Raw genomic sequence first — 21,469 nt, forward strand, 5'->3', positions numbered from 1 at the left:
GTGATGCGATTTGGAAGGTCTGCTGTGGAAGGAAAGTATACATTAAATAGTAGAGCCCTTAGAAATATTAGCATGCAGAGGAATGTAGCCGTGCAGATCCACAGTTCCCTGAAGGTGGCAACTCAGATGGACAAGATGGTCAAGAAAGCGTGTAACGTTGGGCATTGAATATAGGAATTGGAAAACTATGCTGCAGCTGTAATAAGACTTTGGTTAGGCCGCATTTGGAGAATTGGAGTGTGCAATTCTGGTTGATGTGCTACTGGAAGGATGCTGATGCGTTGGAAAGGGTGCAGAGGAGGTTTACCAGGATGTTGCCTGGTTTGGAGGATATGGACTATGAAGAAAGGTTGAACAAACTTCGAGTGTTTTCATTGGTGTGTCAGACAATGAAGGGGGAACCTGATATAGGTTTACAAGATAATAACAGGCTTGGATAGAATGGAGAGTCAGGGTCGAAGGGTCAGTTGCTCAGAGGCATGGACTGGGAGTGAGAGAGGGAAAGTTGAAAAGAGATGTAAAGGGCAAGTTTTTCTCACACAGGGCGGTGAATGCCTGGAACACACTGCTGGAGGAAGTGGTGGAAGCTAATTTTGTAACATCGTTCAAGAAGCATCTGGATAGATACATGAATATAGAACATAGAACATTACAGCGCAGAACAGGCCCTTCGGCCCATGATGTTGCGCCGACCAGTTAAAAAGCAATGACCCTCTAACCTAAACTAATCCCTTTCCATCCATAAACCTATCCACGGATCTCTTAAACGCCCCCAAACTAGGCGCATTTACAGCTGCAGCAGGCAGGGCATTCCAATCCCTCACCACCCTCTGGGTAAAGAACCTACCCCTGACATCTGTCCTATAACTACCACCCCTTAATTTAAAGCTATGCCCCCTCGTGCTAGCTTTCTCCATCCGAGGAAAAAGGCTATCACTGTCCGCCCTATCTAAACCTCTAATCATCTTATGTGTTTCAATAAGGTCCCCTCTTAGCCGCCTTCTTTCTAACGAAAACAACCTCAAATCCCTCAGTCTCTCCTCATAGGACCTCCCCTCCATACCAGGCAACATCCTGGTAAACCTCCTCTGCACCCTCTCCAAAGCCTCCACATCCTTCCTATAATGTGGGGACCAGAACTGCACACAATACTCCAAGTGCGGCCGCACCAGAGTTTTGTACAGTTGCAACATGACGCTGCAGCTCCTAAATTCAATCCCCCTACCAATAAACGCCAAGACACTGTATGCCTTCCTAACAACCCTATCTACTTGATTCCCAACTTTCAGGGATCTATGTACACATACACCTAGATCCCTCTGTTCATCCACACTATTCAGAGTCCTACCGTTAGCCCTATACTCTACACATCTGTTATTCCTGCCAAAGTGAATTACCTCACACTTTTCCGCATTAAACTCCATCCGCTACCTCTTGGCCCAGCTCTGCAACTTGTCCAAGTCTCTCTGTAAACTATGACACCCTTCCTCACAATCTACCACACCTCCGACTTTGGTGTCATCAGCAAATTTACTAATCCACCCAACTATACCCTCATCCAGATCATTTATAAAAATTACAAACAGCAGTGGCCCCAAAACAGATCCCTGAGGCACACCACTTGTAACTGAACTCCATGACGAATACTTTCCATCAACCACCACCCTCTGTCTCCTGTCTGCTAGCCAATTCCTGATCCAATTACCTAAAATCACCCTCAATCCCATACATCTGCATTTTCTGCAGAAGCCTTCCATGGTGAACCTTATCAAATGCCTTACTAAAGTCCATATATACCACGTCAACTGCCTTACCCCCATCCACCTCTTTGGTCACTTTCTCAAAAAACTCAATGAAGTTAGTAAGGCATGACCTACCCTCCACAAAACCATGCTGACTATCTCCAATCAATTCATTACTCTCCAAATAACTATAAATCCTATCCCTAATAATTTTTTCTAAAACCTTGCCCACAACAGAAGTAAGACTCACCGGTCTATAATTCCCGGGGAAGTCTCTGTTCCCCTTCTTAAACAATGGGACAACATTCGCTATCCTCCAATCTTCTGGCACTATACCGGTGACCAACGACGACCTGAAGATCAGAGCCAGAGGCTCTGCAATCGCCTCTCTTGCCTCCCAGAGAATCCTAGGATAAATCCCGTCCGGCCCAGGGGACTTATCTATTTTCAAACCCTCAAGAATATCTAGCACATCCTCCTTATCAACTGCAATACTGTCCAGTTTACAACCCTGTAACCCAGTGTTCTCCACAGCTACATTTATGTCCCCCTGCGTGAACACCGAAGAGAAATATTGGTTCAATGCCTCTCCAATCTCTTCCGGTTCCACACATAACTTCCCACTGCTGTCTCTAACTGGCCCTAATCTTGCCCTAACCAACCTTCTGTTCTTAACATATCTATAGAACGCCTTAGGATTCTCCTTAATCCTATCAGCCAAAGTCTTCTCATGTCCTCTTTTAGCCCTTCTTAACTCACTCTTTAACTCTCTCCTAGCCAATGTAAAGCTTTCTAGTGCACTACCTGAGTCCTCAAGTCTCATCCGGACATAAGCCTCCTTTTTCTTTTTAACCAGCGAATCAACTTTTTTAGTGCACCACGGTTCCCTAGCTCGACCAATTCCTCCTTGCCTGACAGGGACATACATATCAAGGACTCGCAGTAGCTGCTCCTTGAAAAAACTCCACATTTCGGACGTTCCCAGCCCCTGTAGTCTCCTAGTCCAACCTATGCTTCCTAATTCTCTCCTAATAGCCTCATAATTACCCTTCCCCCAGCTAAAACTACTGACCTGAGGTTCATGCCTATCCCTTTCCATCACTAAGGTGAACGTAACCGAATTGTGGTCACTATCACCAAAATGCACCCCAACTTCCAAATCTAGCACCTGGTCTGGCTCATTTCCCAGCACCAAATCCAATATAGCCTCGCCTCTAGTTGGCCTATCTACATACTGAGTCAAAATAGGCAGGGAATAGAGGAATATGGACCATGTAGAGGCAAGAAAATAGATTAGAGAGGCATCTGTGGCACAGATTTGGTGGGCCGAAGGGCCTGTTCCTGTGCTGTATTGCTTTGTTCTTTGAATTCTCTCCAATAGTTGCTCCAACTCTGGCCTCAACCACAGCCCACTCACAAGGTTTTAGTCTCATCCCCTGGATTCCCAGAGTCTGTATTCCATCACTAACTCGCAAGCACAGCTTCAACTTTTCAGCTACACTGAGCAGAAGATAGTTGTTCTAAAGGGTTACTGTCACCGGATTGACCCACAGCACAGAGCCATCAACCTGCTGCTCCAATCTTTGGTTGCCAGGATTTTTCCAGAGTCTTTACCACATTAAAGCCTGCTGCCCGTAGCTCTTTTTGGTCTTGGAGCCTCTTTCTCTGCTTCTTCTTCGTAGCTTTTGGAAATCTCCCTGGCCCCTGCATCAAATACTCTTCCCATTGCAGTGCTACGCTCCTGGGTCAGATGACCCTGTTTCTACACTTTTTTTCTCTTAATCCTGATGGCCTGAGAACTCTCAAATGCTGTGCTACACATGCAGAGCCCACTCCCAGTCTGCATATGTGCAGAAACTCTCAGGACATGCTGGGAGTTATAGTTCCCAGCCTGCTGGTGATGAGGTAAGTCGAGGGTGCAGAAAAGATTCATGAAAATGGTACTCGGGATAAGGTATTCAACTGAGAAGGTAGACTGACAAAGTTAGAACTGCTGTTCTTCTAGATGAATGTTAGGCTGTTATCTGAAAAAGAAGAACAAGCGTTATGGGGAGAAGGCGGGAGAATGGCATGAAGTAAACTGCTCATTTGGACAGCCAGTGCAAACACGATGAGTCAGATGTCATGTCAAGTGGTGCAGGGGTGCCGATCAGTTGGGCTGCTTTGTCCTGGCGTTGAAGCTGCATTCTCTCAGGTAAGTAGAGAGTATTCCAAGACACTCCTGATTTTAGCGTTGTAGATGGTGGACAGGCTTTGGGGAGTCAGTCAGTGAGTTACTCACCTATAGCGTTACCTTTGTTTCCCTGGAAGTTTCCTGCCATAACTGAGTTCAGAGTAGGACTGTAGCTTCCCAAGTCTGTGCAGGAACAACATGCCCCCATGAGGTGGAACAGTTTTGACTGAGAAGCACCCTGTTGTTTGGGGAGAGGAGGTTGTTTTTGGAATGCATTTATTGCCATCAGATTTGGAGGATCTTGCAAGGACATCACTGATGGTTCTCCACTGCTTTTGAGGTGTCTGTTGTAGGCCATCTGAAGCAAATAAGAGCACACAGATCACTGTTGTCTTTGTGAACTGTGATTGTAGTCTCTGGTTTGAGATCTTTCTCAGTCGGTCTTTATCTGGATGTGCCTATGATGAATTTTGTTTTTTATGTCTATATTTGTTGAGAAGAGGCTCCCAGGATATGGGGAAAGGTCCACACATGGAGTTAATAAGGACCTGAAGCTCTACTTTGGAGGCAGCATTCATACAATCATCATCTGCATACTAAAACACATTGGCCGGAATTTTACTGCCCCACCCGCCATGGGAATTGGAGCGGATGAGAGGCGGAGCATGGGAAAGTTTGTTGACCTTGAAGGATTTTACGGTTTTGGGACAAGTGAGGCCATGATATCCCGCCCAGTAACTGAGATTGAATGCAAAAATGAGGTGTCAGTCTGGTGAAATAACAACTTAGGAATATATGCTTGGACTGAACTAGGTGATCCCACAATCAACAGATCAGAGAAATACTTGATAGTCCTGCCACGTATATTGAATGGCAGTGGACAATTGACGAATGGGCTCAATCAACATCCCCGTCTTTGGCTGAGCTCAACAAGCAAGTGCATAAGACAGTTGCACCCTTCTTCAGCCCTCCCCACCAAGCTGTTCCAGTACAACTGCATTAGCACCTACCTGAAGGTGAAACATTGCCCTGGTATGTCCAGTCCTTTAAAACGAAACATCTAATCCAATCTGGCCATTTACTTGCTCCTTGGCCTACTCTTGATCATCAGCAAAGTGATGAAAGGTATTGTCGACAATGCTATTGAGTTGCACTTATTTACCATTTTTATTTGTACATGGGATGTGGCTGTTGCTGACTGGGCCAGAATTTATTGATCATCCATGAGGGCATTTAACAGTCAATCACATTGCTGTTGATGTGGAGTCACATTTAGAACATAAGAACATGAGAAATAGGAGCACGAGTAGGCTATCTAGCCCCTCGAGCCTGCCCCACCATTCTGTAAGATCATAGAACATAGAACACTACAGCACAAACAGGCCCTTCGGCCCACGAGTTGCGCCGATCACATCAACACCGACTAACCTACAGACCTATCTATAACCCTCAATCTCATTAAACCCCATATACTCATCCAGAAGTCTTTTAAAAGACCCTAGCGAGTTCGCCTCCACCACCACTGACGGCAGCCGATTCCATTCACTCACCACCCTCTGAGTGAAAAACTTACCCCTAACATCACTTCTGAACTTCCCTCCTTGCACCTTAAATCTGTGTCCTCTCATAGCAACCATTTCAACCCAGGGAAATAGCCTCTGAGAATCCACCCTATCTATTCCTCTCAACATTTTGTAAACTTCTATCAGGTCGCCTCTCAACCTTCGTCTCTCCAGGGAAAAGAGTCCCAGCTCCCTCAACCTAACTTCATAAGGCATGCCTCCCAGTCCAGGCAACATCCTTGTAAATCTCCTCTGTACCCTCTCAATAGCTTCTACATCTTTCCTATAGTGAGGCGACCAGAACTGCGCACAGTACTCTAAATGAGGCCTGACAAGGGTCTTATAAAGTTGCAGCATTACCTCCCGACTCCTAAACTCAATCCCTCGATTAATGAAGGCCAGTACACCATACGCCTTCTTGACCACCTCCTCCACCTGCGAGGCCGATTTAAGAGTCCTGTGGACCCGGACCCCTAGATCCTTCTGCTCTTCAACACTACTCAGACTTCTGCCCTTGATAGTGTACTCGTTCATCCCATTGGTTCTGCCAAAATGGATGGCTGATCTGATAGTGGGTTCAATTTCACTTAGCTGGCTGCTCCCTATAACCCTAATTCCCTTATTGGTTAAAAAACTATCTATCTGTGACTTAAACACATTTAACGAAGTAGCCTCTACTGCTTCACTGGGCAGAGAATTCCAAAGATTCACTACCCTCTGGGAGAAGAAGTTCCTCCTCAACTGTTCTAAATTGACTCCCCTGTATTTTGAGGCTATGCCCCCTTGTTCTTGTTTCCATTATAAGTGGAAATAACCTTGCTGCTTCTATGCTGTCTCACCCCTTCATTATCTTATGTCTCCATAAGATCTCCCCTCAACCTTCTAAACTCCAATGAGTATAGGCCCAGTCTACTCAACCTCTCCTCATAAGCTAACCCCCTCATCTCTGGAATCAACCTGGTGAACCTTCTCTGTATCCCCTCCAAAGCTAATATATCCTTTCTTAAATAAAGAGACCAAAATTGTACACAGCACTCTAGGTGTGGCCTCACCAGTACCCTGTACAGTTGCAGCACGACCACTCTGCTTTTATATTCCATCTCCCTCGCGATAAAGGTTAACATTCCATTTAACTTCTTGATCACCTGCAAACTGAGTTTTCGTGATTCATGCACAAGGACCTCAGTTCTCTCTGCACAGTAGCATGTTGTAATTTTTCACCGTTTAAATAATAATCTATTTTACTATTATTCCTTCCAAAGTGGATAACATCACACTTACCAACTTTATACTCCATCTCCAGATCCTTGCCCACTCACTTAGCCTATCCAAATCTCTCTGCAGACTTTGTGTCCTCCAGGCAATTTGCTTTCCCACTCATCTTTGTGTCATCCGCAAACTTTATTACCCTACGCTCCTCCAGATTGTCTGTGTATATGGTAAATAGTTGAGGCCCCAGCACCGATCCCTGCGGCACGCCACTAGTCACACATTGCCAACTGGAAAGCACCCATTTATTACGACTCTCTGCTTTCTGTTAGATAGCCAATCCTCAATCCACGCTAACACTTTACTCCCAACTCGGTGTACCTTTATCTTATGCAGCAACCTTTTGTGAGGCACCTTATTGAATGCCTTCTGGAAATCTAAATACACCACATCCACCGGTTCCCCTCTGTCAACCGCACTCGTTATATCCTCATAAAATTCCAGTAAATTAATCAAACACGACATTCCCTTTATGAATCCATGCTGCGTCTGCTTGATTGAGCTGTTCTTTTCCAGGTGTCCTGCTATTTCTTCCTTAATGATAGATTCCAGCATTTTCCTAACTACGGATGTTAAGCTAACCGGCCTGTAGTTACCTGCCTTTTGTCTACCTCCTTTTTTAAACAGTGGCATTACATTTGCTGTTTTCAAATCAGCTGGCACCTCCCCAGAGTCCAGCGAATTTTTATAAATTACAACTAATGCATTTGCTATTACTTCTGCTGTTTCTTTTGCCCCTTCGTCAGTGGTCACCTGAAAGCTTATGGGTTTACTATCAAATAAACCTGTTGGACTTTAACCTGGTGTTGTGAGACTTCTTACTGTGTTCATCCTGAGTAGCCATATGTCAGAGGATTGCTCGCATTTTTGAGCTTTTAATGTAGATCATTGTTTTCTAAAGTACTGGGATGGGAGGAGTGAAATCAAATAGAAAAGTGAAAACATTCTAATAGACCATGATTTTGGATAAATTTAGCATCCTGTACTTCCCTTTGGTGTCATGCTTAGTGAAGTGTGTTGGATTGATGTCTTAGCTCTATCTCTGATCTGTGCTCTGTTTGTAAACTTATAACTGGCTGTTCTGGCATGTAACTGGAGTGTTGACACTTTGATATTTGTAAATGTTCCTGCCAATAGCTGAATGCCAAGGTTAGAACTTAATGCTTTAACCTCTGACCTTTTTCTTTTTGTTCCACAGAAGTGGAGTGGTCCTGAGAAGCTCCTAGCATTAGATGAGCTCATCGATCGCTGCGAGACATCTCAGATCAAATACATGATGCAGGTCATCGAGCCTCAGTTCCAGCGGGACTTCATCTCCCTCCTTCCAAAAGAGGTACGTGTTTGAGTGGTCATGAGCCCTTGTCAGCTACTGATGTGGAGCATGAGCGACAGTATTAACAGTCACAGAGCACACAGTAAAATTGACGTGAGAGGCTTGCCCCAGTCAAGCCAGTCACTGCTTGACCAGGTTTCTTTCCTGTTTATCTTGCCTGTGAATTGCTATAACAAGTTTGCATCTGCAGCTGCTCAGAGATTTTTAATCTTCTATCCTATCTCTTTCACTGTAGACTGATGTGAAGGTTCAGTTTTTTAGGCACCAACGGCTCTGTTGAACCTCTCCCACAGGCTGTCATGGCTGAAAAATATCAGCTCTGACTCGTAAGATTGACAATTTTCATCACTCACTATCTGTGACCAGCTGTCTAGAACTAAACGTAAGTAGTCTCACAACACCAGGTTAAAGTCTAACGGATTTATTTGGTAGCATGAGCTTTTGGAGCGCTGTTCCTTCATTAGGTGAACAGTGCTCCAAAACCTCGTGCTACCAAATAAACCTGTTGGACTTTAACCTAGTGTTGTAAAACTATTTACTGTGCCTGCTCCAGTCCAATGCTAGCAAATCCACATCATTAGAACTAAAAGGCTTACATTAGTTCAAAGTTTTTAATTTCAAAGTTATTATCGTCACAAGTAATGGTGCGACTCATGGCAGTGTGGAAGATCCGAAGGATCTTGGGGTCCGAGTTCATAGGACGCTCAAAGCAGCTGCACAGGTTGAAGCTGTGGTTAAGAAGGCGTATGGTGTACTGGCCTTCATCAATCGAGGAATTGAGTTTAGGAGTCAAGAGATAATGTTGCAGCTTTGTAAGACCCTGATCAGACCCCACTTAGAGTACTGTGCTCAGTTCTGGTCACCTCATTACAGGAAGGATGTGGAAGCCATAGAAAGGGTGTGGAGGAGATTTACAAGGATGTTGCCTGTATTGAGGAGCATGCCTTATGAGGATAAGTTGAGGGAGGCTCAGCCTTTTCTCCTTGGAGTGACGAAGGATGAGGGGTGACCTGGTAGAGGTATATAAGATGTTGAGAGGTATTGATCGAGTGGATAAAACATAAACATAAAACACCACAGCAGAAACAGGCCCTTTGGCCCACAAGTTGCGCTGATCATATCCCTACCTACTAGGCCTATCTATAACCCTCAATCCCTTTAAATCCCATGTACTCATCCAGAAGTCTCTTAAAAGACCCCAGCGAGTTTGCCTCCCACCACCATCGACGGCAGCCAGTTCAACTCACTCACCACCCTCTGAGTGAAAAACTTACCCCTGACATCTCCTCTGTACCTACTCCCCAGCACCTTAAACCTGTGTCCTCTTGTAGCGACCATTTCAGTCCTAAGAACATAGAACATAAGAAATTGGAGCAGGAGTAGGCCATCTAGCCCCTCGAGCCTGCCCCACCATTCAATAAGATCATGGCTGATCTGTCGTGTCTCAGTTCCACATTCCCGCCCTCTCCCCATAACCCTTAATCCCCTTGCCTATCAAAAACCTATCAACCCGTGTCTTAAAAATATTTAGCGAGGCAGCCTCCACCACTTCAACGGGCAGAGAATTCCAGAGATTCACCACCCTTTGAGTGAAGAAGTTCCTCCTCAACTCCGTTCTAAACCGCTCCCCCCCCCCCCCCTTTATCTTGAGGCTGTGCCCTCGAGTCCTACTGTCCTTTCTGAGCGGGAAGAGCCTCTCCACCTCTATCCTGTCCATCCCATTCATCATCTTATATGTCTCAATGAGATCTCCCCTCATTCTTCTAAACTCTAACGAGTACAAGCCTAGTTTATTCAGCCTCTCCTCATAGTTCAACCCCCTCAACTCTGGAAAAAACCTCTGAGAACCCTGGGAAAAAGCCTCTGAGAATCCACCCGATCAATACCTCTCAACATCTTATACACTTCTATCAGGTCACCCCTCATCCTTCATCTCTCCAGGGAGAAAAGACCGAGCTCCCTCAACCTATCCTTGTAAGGCATGCCACCCAATCCAGGCAACATCCTTGTAAATCTCCTCTGCACCCTTTCAATAGCTTGTAGTGAGACGACCAGAACTGTGCACAGTATTCCAAGTGGGGTCTGACTAGGGTCTTTTCAAGTGGCAGCATTATCTCCTGACTCCTAAACTCAATCCCTCGATTGATGAAGGCCTGTACACCATACGCCTTCTTGACCACACCCTCTGCCTGCAAGGCCTTTCCTTTGCTACAGTCCCTTCAAGGCCAGCATATGCTTTCGAAGGTGTGGTACCCTGAACTTCTCACACTACTACAAGTGTGGCCTAACCAGGGATTGCACAGCTAAGGCATATGTTCTACCTTCTTGTATTGTTGTCCTTTGAGCATATAGTCCAGAATTCCCTTTGCCTTGGGTCCAGTTGGGAGGGAGTGGGGGGCTAAAATACAACAGAAAGCAAACCAAGCACTAGGTTTTATTTCAAGAGGGAGGAAATTGAAAAGTAGGCAAGTTATAATAACCCTGTACTGAACCTTCGTTAGATCACATTCAATACTACACGACGTTCTGATCACTATAATGTAAAAATTATATATAGACTGTGGTGAGGGTGCAGAGATTTATGAGAAAAATGCCAGAAATCTCTGGGTATATAGATCAGGAAAGCATTGGCATGCTGGTCTCCTGTGACTTCATTGAGATGTCCCAAATTCTGAAAGGTTTTCCGAAGAGTGGATATGGAGAGAATGTATTTTCTTGTGGGGAAAAGCACAACTAGAGGCGATCAATATAGAAGAGGCATCAAAAAATCCAGTAAGGAATTTAAAATAAACTTTTTGTTGAGAATGTGGAAGTCAGTACCACAGGGAATGGTTATAAGGAATAGTATAGATACTCTTTCAGGGGAATCTGGACAAGCATGTGAGAGAGAAGGAAATTGAGGGGAACAGAGAGTTATATGAGAAAAGATGAGAGGAAGAGCTGCCATGGATATTTCAGTCACGATCTAGAAGACAGCATGCAGATATATCTTGCCATCTGCAGTTCGAATGATGTTGCATAACTTGGCACTATCAGCATTTCTGCTAACTCCCTCCCGAATAGTCCTGCAGTACCTTCCCTACAGGGATTGCTGTGGTCCAAGAAGGCAGCTCCCCACCACCTTCCTGGGCAACTAGGCATGGGCAATAAATGTTGGCCGAGCTAATGACAATGACATCCTGTGAAAGAATAGGATGTAATTGAGGGCGATTGCCTATCGGACTGGTATTAAACTATTTCAGAGCAGTGATAATATTTTCAAAGTTCTTACTCTTCAATTTTCAGATTGATTCTGTTTTAATATTGGATCTCCTCCTGAATCTGTAATCAGCAGTCACTGTGTTTGGAGCAGGTTTATAGTGTCTGCTGTTTCTGCCTTGCAGCTGGCACTCTACGTCCTGTCATTTCTGGAGCCTCGGGACCTGCTGCGGGCAGCACAGACTTGTCGGTATTGGCGCATCTTGGCTGAGGATAATCTGCTCTGGAGAGAGAAATGCAGGGAAGAAGGTGAGTGTAGAAATGGTGGCATGTTCACATCATAATTGCCAGGTATGTCCAAGCGCTGACAGTGATAACCAAAATTCAACTCTTGAAATAACAGTGATTATTCTTGGCAGCTTGTGGTTTCTGATCAAACGTCATTTGCCAATTAATTCATCAATTTTCAACACTCTTTTGAGAAACTGCAGGTTCCTTGGTTACATTGAACCAAAGCATAATTGAATATTTGCTTTTTCTTTCCAATCTTGTTATTTTTTTTCTCTTACACCCACACAATTAGGAGGGAGAATTTTGGCCCATTTTCCAGATTTTTCCTCAGGTTTGCTGCTGCATCCCTATGTCTGTTGAACTGAGAACACCAATCTCAGGACAGATCAAAGATTACCAGACCCTCCTAGTGTGTTCCTGCCCCAATGAACTCATTTCTTCTATCTTTACTCCTTCCTCTCTGCTCCTGCCCAGTTCCTTCCCATCTATATCCACCATTCTCCTGATGCCCTACATCACATCAAGATCTTCCAGTTTTCTGGCCCAAACCACCTCTTCATCACCATGAGTGTCCAATCCTCCGACACATAGAACATTACAGTGCAGTACAGGCCCTTCAGCCCTCGACATTGGTTCCACTGGTTGGCACAATCTAATCTAATCTAAACTATTCCAATATTATCTATATGCCTATCCACTGACCATTTGAACGCCCTTAAAGTTGGCGAGTCCACAACTGCAGGCAGGGCATTCCACGCCCTTACTACCCTATTTCCCACCAGGATGGACACCTCTATTTACCACCAGGATGGCCTGAGAGGTCTTTGCTATTTCCTTGAACAGAGGCCTGAACAATCCCCATCCACCATCCCCCTCCTCTATCTGGCTGAATTGGTGTTCTCATTCAGTTTCTCCTTGAGCTCTGACAAAAGGTCATCCAGACTCAAAACTTCAGCTCTATTCTCTCTCTGCACATACTGCTGAAGTTTTCCAGCATTTTCTGTACGTGACTCATGAAGCGCTATCATTAGTGCTTGATCTGATGGAGTTGATTCAGTTTCTAATTAGTTCCCAGCGCACATTTAATGTGCTGTTGCTTGCTGTGTCTCTGTGCGATTTCTGGCATTTTTCTGGAATAAGCTGCAACATTTGAAACAGTGACAATGAGCTCTTAATGCCATGTATTATCACAGCAGCTTAGATGAGGGATGATATCCCAAGGTGATTCACAATGGCCATCAGACCCAAGTAAAGGAGAGGAAGATCATGCGAGATTTCTCCTGCTGAATTGCAGAAGTGACCAGGCATTTGATATGTTAGAAGGGTTGTCCAATGATGCAAAGACATAACGGTCACTTAGAAAGTCACAGAATAATCAAGGGCAATCAGCATGGATTTGTTAAGGAAAGTTCGTATCTGATGAGCTTGATTGAATTTTTTGAGGCGGTATTGAGGATTCATGAGGGTTGCATGGTTGATGTGGTCTACATAGTTTTCAGCAAGACTTTTGACAAGATCTCACATGTAAGACAGGGCTGTCTGTCTTAGCCTACAGGATCATACAGATAATCACAAGAACAAGCCATCTCAAGCTTCAGTCATTTACTGAGATCATAATTTTATTTCAGACTCATTTGCCCCATGTAAGATGAAAGAACAAAGTAAAGTACAGCACAGGAGCAGGCCCTACCGCCCTCCAAACCTGTGCCAATCATGATGCCCTAACTAAAGTTTAAAAAAAAACCTTCTGCCCTTACTCGGTCTGTATCCCTCTCTTTCCTCTCTGTTCATGGACCATCCAGATGCTTCTTAAATGTTGCTAATGTGCCTGTTTTCACTACCTCCTTTGGCAGTGCATTCCAGGCACCTACCATATTCTGTGGAAAAACCTCCCCCGCAAATCTCCCTTAAACTTTCTCCCTCTTACTTTGAACCTGTGCTCCCCTGTAATTGATACCTCCATCCTCAGAAAAAGCCTTTGCCTATCCACCCTTTCTATGCCTCGCATAATTCTTTAGACTTCCATCAGGTCTCTTGTCAGCCTCCGTCTTTCCAGTGAAAACAATCCTAGTTTGTTCCAGAGCAGGCAGCACTCTTTGTACTCCCTTCAAAGCTTCCATGTCCTTCTGGTAGCGTGGTGACCAGAACTGCACACAATACTGAAACATATAAGATGATTAGAGGTTTAGATAGGGTGGATAGTGATAGCCTTTTTCCTCAGATGGAGGAAGCTAGCACGACGGGGCATGGCTTTAAATTAAGGGGGGGTAGCTACAGGACGGATGTCAGGGGTAGGTTCTTTACCCAGAGGGTGGTGAGGGATTGGAATGCCCTGCCTGCTGCAGTTGTAAATGCGCCTAGTTTGGGGGCGTTTAAGAGATCCGTGGATAGGTTTATGGACGAAAAGGGATTGGTTTAGGTTAGTGGGTCATTGTTTTTGTAACTGGTCGGCGCAACATCGTGGGCCGAAGGGCCTGTTCTGCGCTGTAATGTTCTATGTTCTATACTCCAAATGCAGCCTAACGAAGATTTGATATAACTGCAACATGATTTCCCAACTCTTGTACTCAGTGAAGGCAAGCATGCCACATGCCTTCTTAATGACCTTGGCCATCTGTGTTGCCACTTTTAGGGAACTGTGGACCTGCACGCCCAGATGCCTCTGTATATTAATGTTCTGAAGGGTTCATTTACAGTATAACTCACACCTAAATTTGATCCTCAAATGCATCACCTCACATTTGTCTGGATTAAACTCCATCTGCCATTTCTGTGTCCAAGTCTCCAATCTATCTATATCCTGTTTGTATCCTCTGACAATCCCTGGCATTATCAGCAACCCCACCAATCTTCGTGTCATCTGCAAACTTAATGATCAACCCACCCACATTTTCCTCCAGATCATTTATATATAATATAATACTATATATAGTGTGTGTGTTTATATACTATATATATATATATATATATACACACACTATATATGTGTGTGTGTGTATGTGTGTATGTGTGTATATATATATATATACTATTATAAGAAAGATGTGGAGGCATTGGAAAGGGTGCAGAGGAGGTTTACCAGGGTGTTGCCTGGTATGGTGGGAAGGTCTTATGAGGAAAGGCTGAGGGACTTGAGGTTATTTTCATTGGAGAGAAGAAGGTTATGAGGTGACCTGATTGAGGCATACAAGATGATCAATGGATTGGATAGGGTGGACAGTGAGATCCTTTTACCTCAGATGGTGATGGCTAACACAAGGGGACATAGCTTTAAATTAAGGGGTGGTAATTATAGGATGGATGTCAGAGGTAGGTTCTTTACTCAGAGGGTAGTAAGGGCGTGGAATGCCCTGCCTGCAGCAGTTGTGAACTCGCCAACTTTAAGGGCGTTCAAATGATCAGTGGATAGGCATATGGATAACATTGGAATAGTTTAGGTTAGAGGGTCATTAGATTGGTTCCACTGGTCGGTGCAACATCGAGGGCCGAAGGGCCTGTACTGCGCTGTAATGTTCTGTGTTCTACTATAAACAACAGGTCCCAGCACTGATTCCTGTGGAACACCACTAGGTACAAATCGTCATTCTGAAAAACACCCTTCCACCACTATGCTCCGTCTTCTATAACCAAGCCAGTTCTGTGTCTATCTAGCCAACCCACCTGAAACACCATGTGATATTAGTTTTTGTCATGCCAGTCTGCATGTGGTTTCTTGCCTTACTGTTGTTTGTCCATCGTCGTTGATGAAGACCACAACACCGTTAGTCATTTTGAGGCTGGATGCGATGTGTCTGAAGATGACTGATCAAGCCAATTTGGGCATGGAATGTCCTGGTATATATTGTAAAAAGTCTGACAACACCAGGTTTTAGTCCAACCTATTTATTTGATAATATACTCACAAGCTTTCGGGGTTAGTCCCTTCGTCAGGTGAATGGAGAGTTCTGGCCTCAGACAGATCATATAAAGCACAGACAGTTTAGAGATTACTGATTAGAATGCGAATCCTTACACCTAACCTACTGTTCAAGACCTGAAGTGGCTGATAATGTGAGTGGAAGGAGCACTGATCACAGTTTAAAGAGATGTGTATTGTCTCCAGACAGTACAGTAAGTGAGGTTTTGCAAACCCAGGCAAGTCACGGGGGTTACAGATAGTGCGACATGAACCCAAGATCCCTGTTGAGACCGTCCTCGTGTGCGGAACTTGGCTATCAGTCTCTGTTCAGCGACTCTGCGCTGCCGTGTGTCGTGAAGGCCGCCCTGGAGAATGCTTACCCGAAGGCCAGAGGCTGAATGCCCGTGACCACCGAAGTGTTCGCCAACAGGAAGGGAACAGTCCTGCCCGGTGACTGTCGAGCGACGCTCATCCATCCGTCGTCGCAGCGTCTGCATGGTCTCCCCAATGTACCATGCCTCGGGACATCCTTTCCTGCAACGCATCAGGTAGACAATGTTGGCCGAGTTGCAAGAGTATTTACCATGTACCTGGTGGATGGTATTCTCACGTGTGATGATGGTATCCATGTCGATGATCCGGCATGTCTTGCAGAGGTTGCTGTGGCAGGGTTGTGTGGTATTGTGGTCACTGTTCTCCTGAAGGCTGGGTAGTTTGCTGCGAGCAATGGTCTGTTTGAGGTTGTGTGGTTGTCTGAAAGCAAGAAGTGGGGGTGTGGGGATAGCCCTGGCGAGATGTTCGTCTTCATCAATGATATGTTGAAGACTCCGGAGAAGATGTAGCTTCTCCGCTCCGGGGAAGTACTGGACGACGAAGGGTACTCTGTCCACTGTGTCCTGTGTTTGCCTTCTGAGGAGATCGGTGCGGTTTTTCGCTGTGGCGCATCGGAACTGCCGGAACCTCAAACAGACCATTGTTCGCAGCAAACTACCCAGCCTTCAGGAGAACAGTGACCACAATACCACACAACCCTGCCACAGCAACCTCTGCAAGACATGCCGGATCATCGACATGGATACCATCATCACACGTGAGAATACCATCCACCAGGTACATGGTAAATACTCTTGCAACTCGGCCAACATTGTCTACCTGATGCGTTGCAGGAAAGGATGTCCCGAGGCATGGTACACTGGGGAGACCATGCAGACGCTGCGACGACGGATGGATGAGCGTCGCTCGACAGTCACCGGGCAGGACTGTTCCCTTCCTGTTGGCGAACACTTCGGTGGTCACGGGCATTCAGCCTCTGGCCTTCGGGTAAGCATTCTCCAGGGCGGCCTTCACGACACACGGCAGCGCAGAGTCGCTGAACAGAGACTGATAGCCAAGTTCCGCACACATGAGGACGGTCTCAACAGGGATCTTGGGTTCATGTCGCACTATCTGTAACCCCCGTGACTTGCCTGGGTTTGCAAAACCTCACTTACTGTACTGTCTGGAGACAATACACATCTCTTTAAACTGTGATCAGTGCTCCTTCCACTCACATTATCAGCCACTTCAGGTCTTGAACAGCAGGTTAGGTGTAAGAATTCGCATTCTAATCAGTAATCTCTAAACTGTCTGTGCTTTATATGCTCTGTCTGAGGCCAGAACTCTCCATTCACCTGACGAAGGGACTAACCCCGAAAGCTTGTGAGTATATTATCAAATAAATCGGTTGGACTAAAACCTGGTGTTGTCAGACTTTTTACTGTGTTTACGCCAGTCCAACGCCGGCATACCCACATCATGACTGGTATATATTGGACAGACTTGTGTAGACACTGTAGTTGTTGCGCTGGTGGCTCTGGACTTGCGCAGCTTGTGCTTAAATTGTGCTTCAGCAATGTACCTTGCTTTGTGAGCTTGACGGCCCTTGTGGATGAGGCAGCGCCAGGTAGGGTGGTATTGTGCCAGTTTCCCAGGTGGTCGTGTCTATGTCAGATTACTTCAGGGAGGCCTTGAGCATGTCTTTGTAACGTTTCTTCTGCCCTCCATGCGAGTTCCAGCAGAGTGTTCCCCAAAACAGAGCCGCTTGGATATGTGCTCGTCTGACATACGGATGACATGACCTGCCGACCGGGTCTGTGCTCTCATCAGCAGTGTGTGGACTGATGGTAGACTTGCTCTGAAGAGAACTTCAGTGTCTGGTACTTTGTCTTGCCATCTGATGCATAATATTCTGCGAAGACAAGTCATTTGGAAATGATTGAGCTGTCTTGCATGCCTTCGTTACACAGTCCACATTTCACAGGCGTACAGGAGGGTAGTGAGTACCACAGCGCCCTAGACGTACAGTTTTGTTGCTGGGCTGATTCCTCAACGTTCCCATACAGTGGAGCATAGTCTACTGAAAGCAGAGCTTGCCTCTGCTATTCTGCGATTAACTTTTGTATCGATAGTCACTGCTTGGGTGAGGATGCTGCCAAGATAAGTGAATTGGTCCACTGCCTGTAGTTTCTGCCCTTTGATCGTAATTATGGGTTCTGAGTATGGTGCATGAGGAGCAGGCTGGTGCATGACTTTGGTCTTTTTACAGTTGATGGTGAACATAGAACATTACAGCGCAGAACAGGCCCTTCGGCCCACGATGTTGCGCCGACCAGTTACAAAACAATGACCCACTAACCTAAACCAATCCCTTCTCGTCCATAAACCTATCCACGGATCTCTTAAACGCCCCCAAACTAGGCGCATTTACAACTGCAGCAGGCAGGGCATTCCAATCCCTCACCACCCTCTGGGTAAAGAACCTACCCCTGACATCCGCCCTATAACTACCACCCCTTAATTTAAAGCCATGCCCCCTCGTGCTAGATTTCTCCATCAGAGGAAAAAGGCTATCACTATCCACCCTATCTAAACCTCTAATCATCTTATATGTTTCAATAAGATCCCCTCTTAGCCGTCTTCTTTCCAGCGAAAACAACCCCAAAGCCCTCAGCCTCTCCTCATAGGACCTCCCCTCCATACCAGGCAACATCCTGGCAAACCTCCTCTGCACCCTCTCCAAAGCCTCCACATCCTTCCTGTAATGTGGGGACCAGAACTGCACACGTTGTGTACAGTTGCAACATCACGCTGCGACTCCTAAATTCAATCCCCCTACCAATAAACGCCAAGACACCGTATGCCTTCTTAACAACCTTATCTACTTGACTCCCAACTTTCAGGGATCTATGTACACATACACCTAGATCCCTCTGCTCCTCCACACTATTCAAAGTCCTCCCGTTAGCCCTATACTCGACACATCTGTTATTCCTACCAAAGTGAGTCCAAAGTTGTCACAAGCTGTGGAAAATTTGTCCATACTGATTTGCATCTCCTGGCTGTGAGCCAGCTTACAGGGTGCAGTCATCGGCAAAGAGGAAATCTCAGAACAGTCTCCTTCACTTTGGGTAATAGCTTGAAGTTTCCTCAGGTTGAAGAGCTTCCCATCCACTCTGTACTTGAGGCTGATTTCAGCAACACTGTCCTGGAAGGCATCATTCAACATGGCAGTAAACATCATGCTGAACAGTGTAGGTGCAAACACAGTCCTTTTTGACGCCATTGGTGACTGGGAATGCCTCAGGATCCTCCACCATCCAGTACTCTGGCCATTGTGCCATTATGGAACTGGCGTACCACCTGAATGAATTTGAGGGGGCAGCCGAACTTTGACATGATCCTCTGCAGGCCTTGTCGGCTGACAGTGTTGAAGGCTTTTGCGAAGTCGACAAAGGTTGTGTAGAGCTCATGATTCTGCTCCTGACATCTCTCCTCCTGAAGTTGGCACGCAGCAAAAATCATGTCAATAGTCCCACAATCTTTGCGGAAGCCACACTGTGACTCTGGAAGCAGGCCCAGCTCCAGATGAGTGACTAGAAGTCCAGATAAACTACATCCACAGCCCTTCCCTCATCAATTATCTTTGTCATCTCTTCAAAAACTCTATCAGGTTGCTGAGACATGACCTTCTCTGTGCAAAATCATGCTCACTGTCACTAGCCAGTCCATTTTCTTCCAAATGTGCATATCAACTATCCCTCAACATCTTCTCCAACATCTTCCCCACCACTGATGTCAGGCTCATCGGCCTATAATTTCCTGGATTATCCCTGCTTCCTTTCTTAAACAAGGGACATGTCAACCTTAATGCAATTTAGGATACTCAACACTTCCTTTAGAACATAGAACACTACAGCACAAACAGGCCCTTCGGCCCACGAGTTGTGCCGATCACATCAACACCTACCAACCTACAGACCTATCTATAACCCTCAATCTCATTAAACCCCATATACTCATCCAGAAGTCTTTTAAAAGACCCCAGCGAGTTCGCCTCCACCACCACTGACGGCAGCCGATTCCATTCACTCACCACCCTCTGAGTGAAAAACTTACCCCTAACATCACTTCTGAACCTCCCTCCCCGCACCTTAAATCTGTGTCCTCTCGTAGCAACCATTTCAACCTGGGGAAATAGCCTCTGAGAGTCCACCCTATCTATTCCTCTCAACATTTTGTAAACTTCTATCAGGTCGCCTCTCAACCTTCGTCTCTCCAGGGAAAAGAGTCCCAGCTCCCTCAACCTAACTTCATAAGGCATGCCTCCCAGTCCAGGCATCATCCTTGTAAATCTCCTCTGTACCCTCTCAATAGCTTCTACATCTTTCCTATAGTGAGGCGACCAGAACTGCGCACAATACTCCAAATGAGGCCTGACAAGGGTCTTATAAAGTTGCAGCATTACCTCCCGACTCCTAAACTCAATCCCTCGATTAATGAAGGCCAGTACACCATACGCCTTCTTGACCACCTCCTCCACCTGCGAGGCCGATTTAAGAGTCCTGTGGACCCGGACCCCAAGATCCTTCTGCTCTTCAACACTACTCAGACTTCTGCCCTTGATAGTGTACTCGTTCATCCTGTTGGTTCTGCCAAAATGGACGACTACACATTTATCTGCGTTGAAGTCCATCTGCCACTTCTCCGCCCAGTCCTGCATCCTATCTATGTCCTGCTGCAACTTTTGCCATCCTTCCAGACCATCCACAACACGACCAACCTTCGTGTCATCAGCGAACTTACTTACCCATCCCTCCACTTCCTCATCCAGGTCATTTATGAAAATGACAAACAACAAGGGTCCCAGAACAGATCCTGAGGCACTCCGCTTGATATATTGATATATTGACGTTCTCAAGAGCATTCGCACACCCATCCCTGACCTCAACGTCTGTCATGTCCTTCTCCTTGGTGAATACTGACACAAATAACTCATTAAGGATCTCACCCACTTCCTGTGGCTCCATACATAATTTCCCTCCATTGTCTTTGAGAGGGCCTACTCTTTCTCATGCTACCCTTTTGCGCCTAATATATGCATAAAAAGCCTTGGGATTTTAAAGAACAAACAAAGAATCGGACTGATTTTCCTTGACTCTGTTTGCTAAAGACATTTCATGGCCCTATTTAGCCCTCCTAATTCCACAGTTAAGTTCCTTCCTACTTTCACTGTACACGTCAGGGACTTTGTCAGTTTTTAGATGCCTGGACCTATCATATCCTTCCTTTTCCCTTTTGACTAAGCTTACAATTTCCCTTGTCATCCATGGTTTCAGAATCCTGCCATTTCTATGCTGCTGTTTCGTAGGGACATGCATGTCCTGCACTTGAATCAACTGGCCTTTCAAAGCCTCCCACATGCCAGATGTGGATTTGCCCTCAGAGCCGCTCCCAATCCACATTCCCCAGTTCCTATCTAATTTAGATGTCATTGGCCTTGGCCCAATTACGCACCCTCACCCAAGGGCTACTCTTGTCCTTATCTATGGCTACTCGAAATCTTGTAGTTGCTCAGCCCAAAACGTTCCCCCACTGAAACATGGATCACCTGGCCCAGCTCATTCTCCAATACAAGTCTAGTTTGGCCCCCTCCCTGGTTGGATTGTCAACATATTGTATCAAAAA

General features: G+C 45.7%; 1 protein-coding gene across 2 annotated transcripts in view; it reads left to right on the forward strand.

Moving 5' to 3' along the window:
• The window catches only part of LOC145349273 (F-box/WD repeat-containing protein 7-like), a 258,322-nt gene that overhangs the window by 192,651 nt on the left and 44,202 nt on the right, over positions 1-21,469 (forward strand). For both annotated transcript variants that reach the window (XM_080197782.1, XM_080197783.1), the window contains exons 6-7: positions 7,945-8,079; positions 11,463-11,586. In XM_080197782.1, the coding sequence (XP_080053908.1) occupies positions 7,945-8,079; positions 11,463-11,586 (259 nt within the window). The remainder of the gene's footprint in view (positions 1-7,944; positions 8,080-11,462; positions 11,587-21,469) is intronic.

Source organism: Carcharhinus amblyrhynchos, chromosome 10 (genome assembly GCF_965287045.1).
Source record: "Carcharhinus amblyrhynchos chromosome 10, sCarAmb.v2.hapA, whole genome shotgun sequence".
Lineage (NCBI taxonomy): Eukaryota > Metazoa > Chordata > Chondrichthyes > Carcharhiniformes > Carcharhinidae > Carcharhinus > Carcharhinus amblyrhynchos.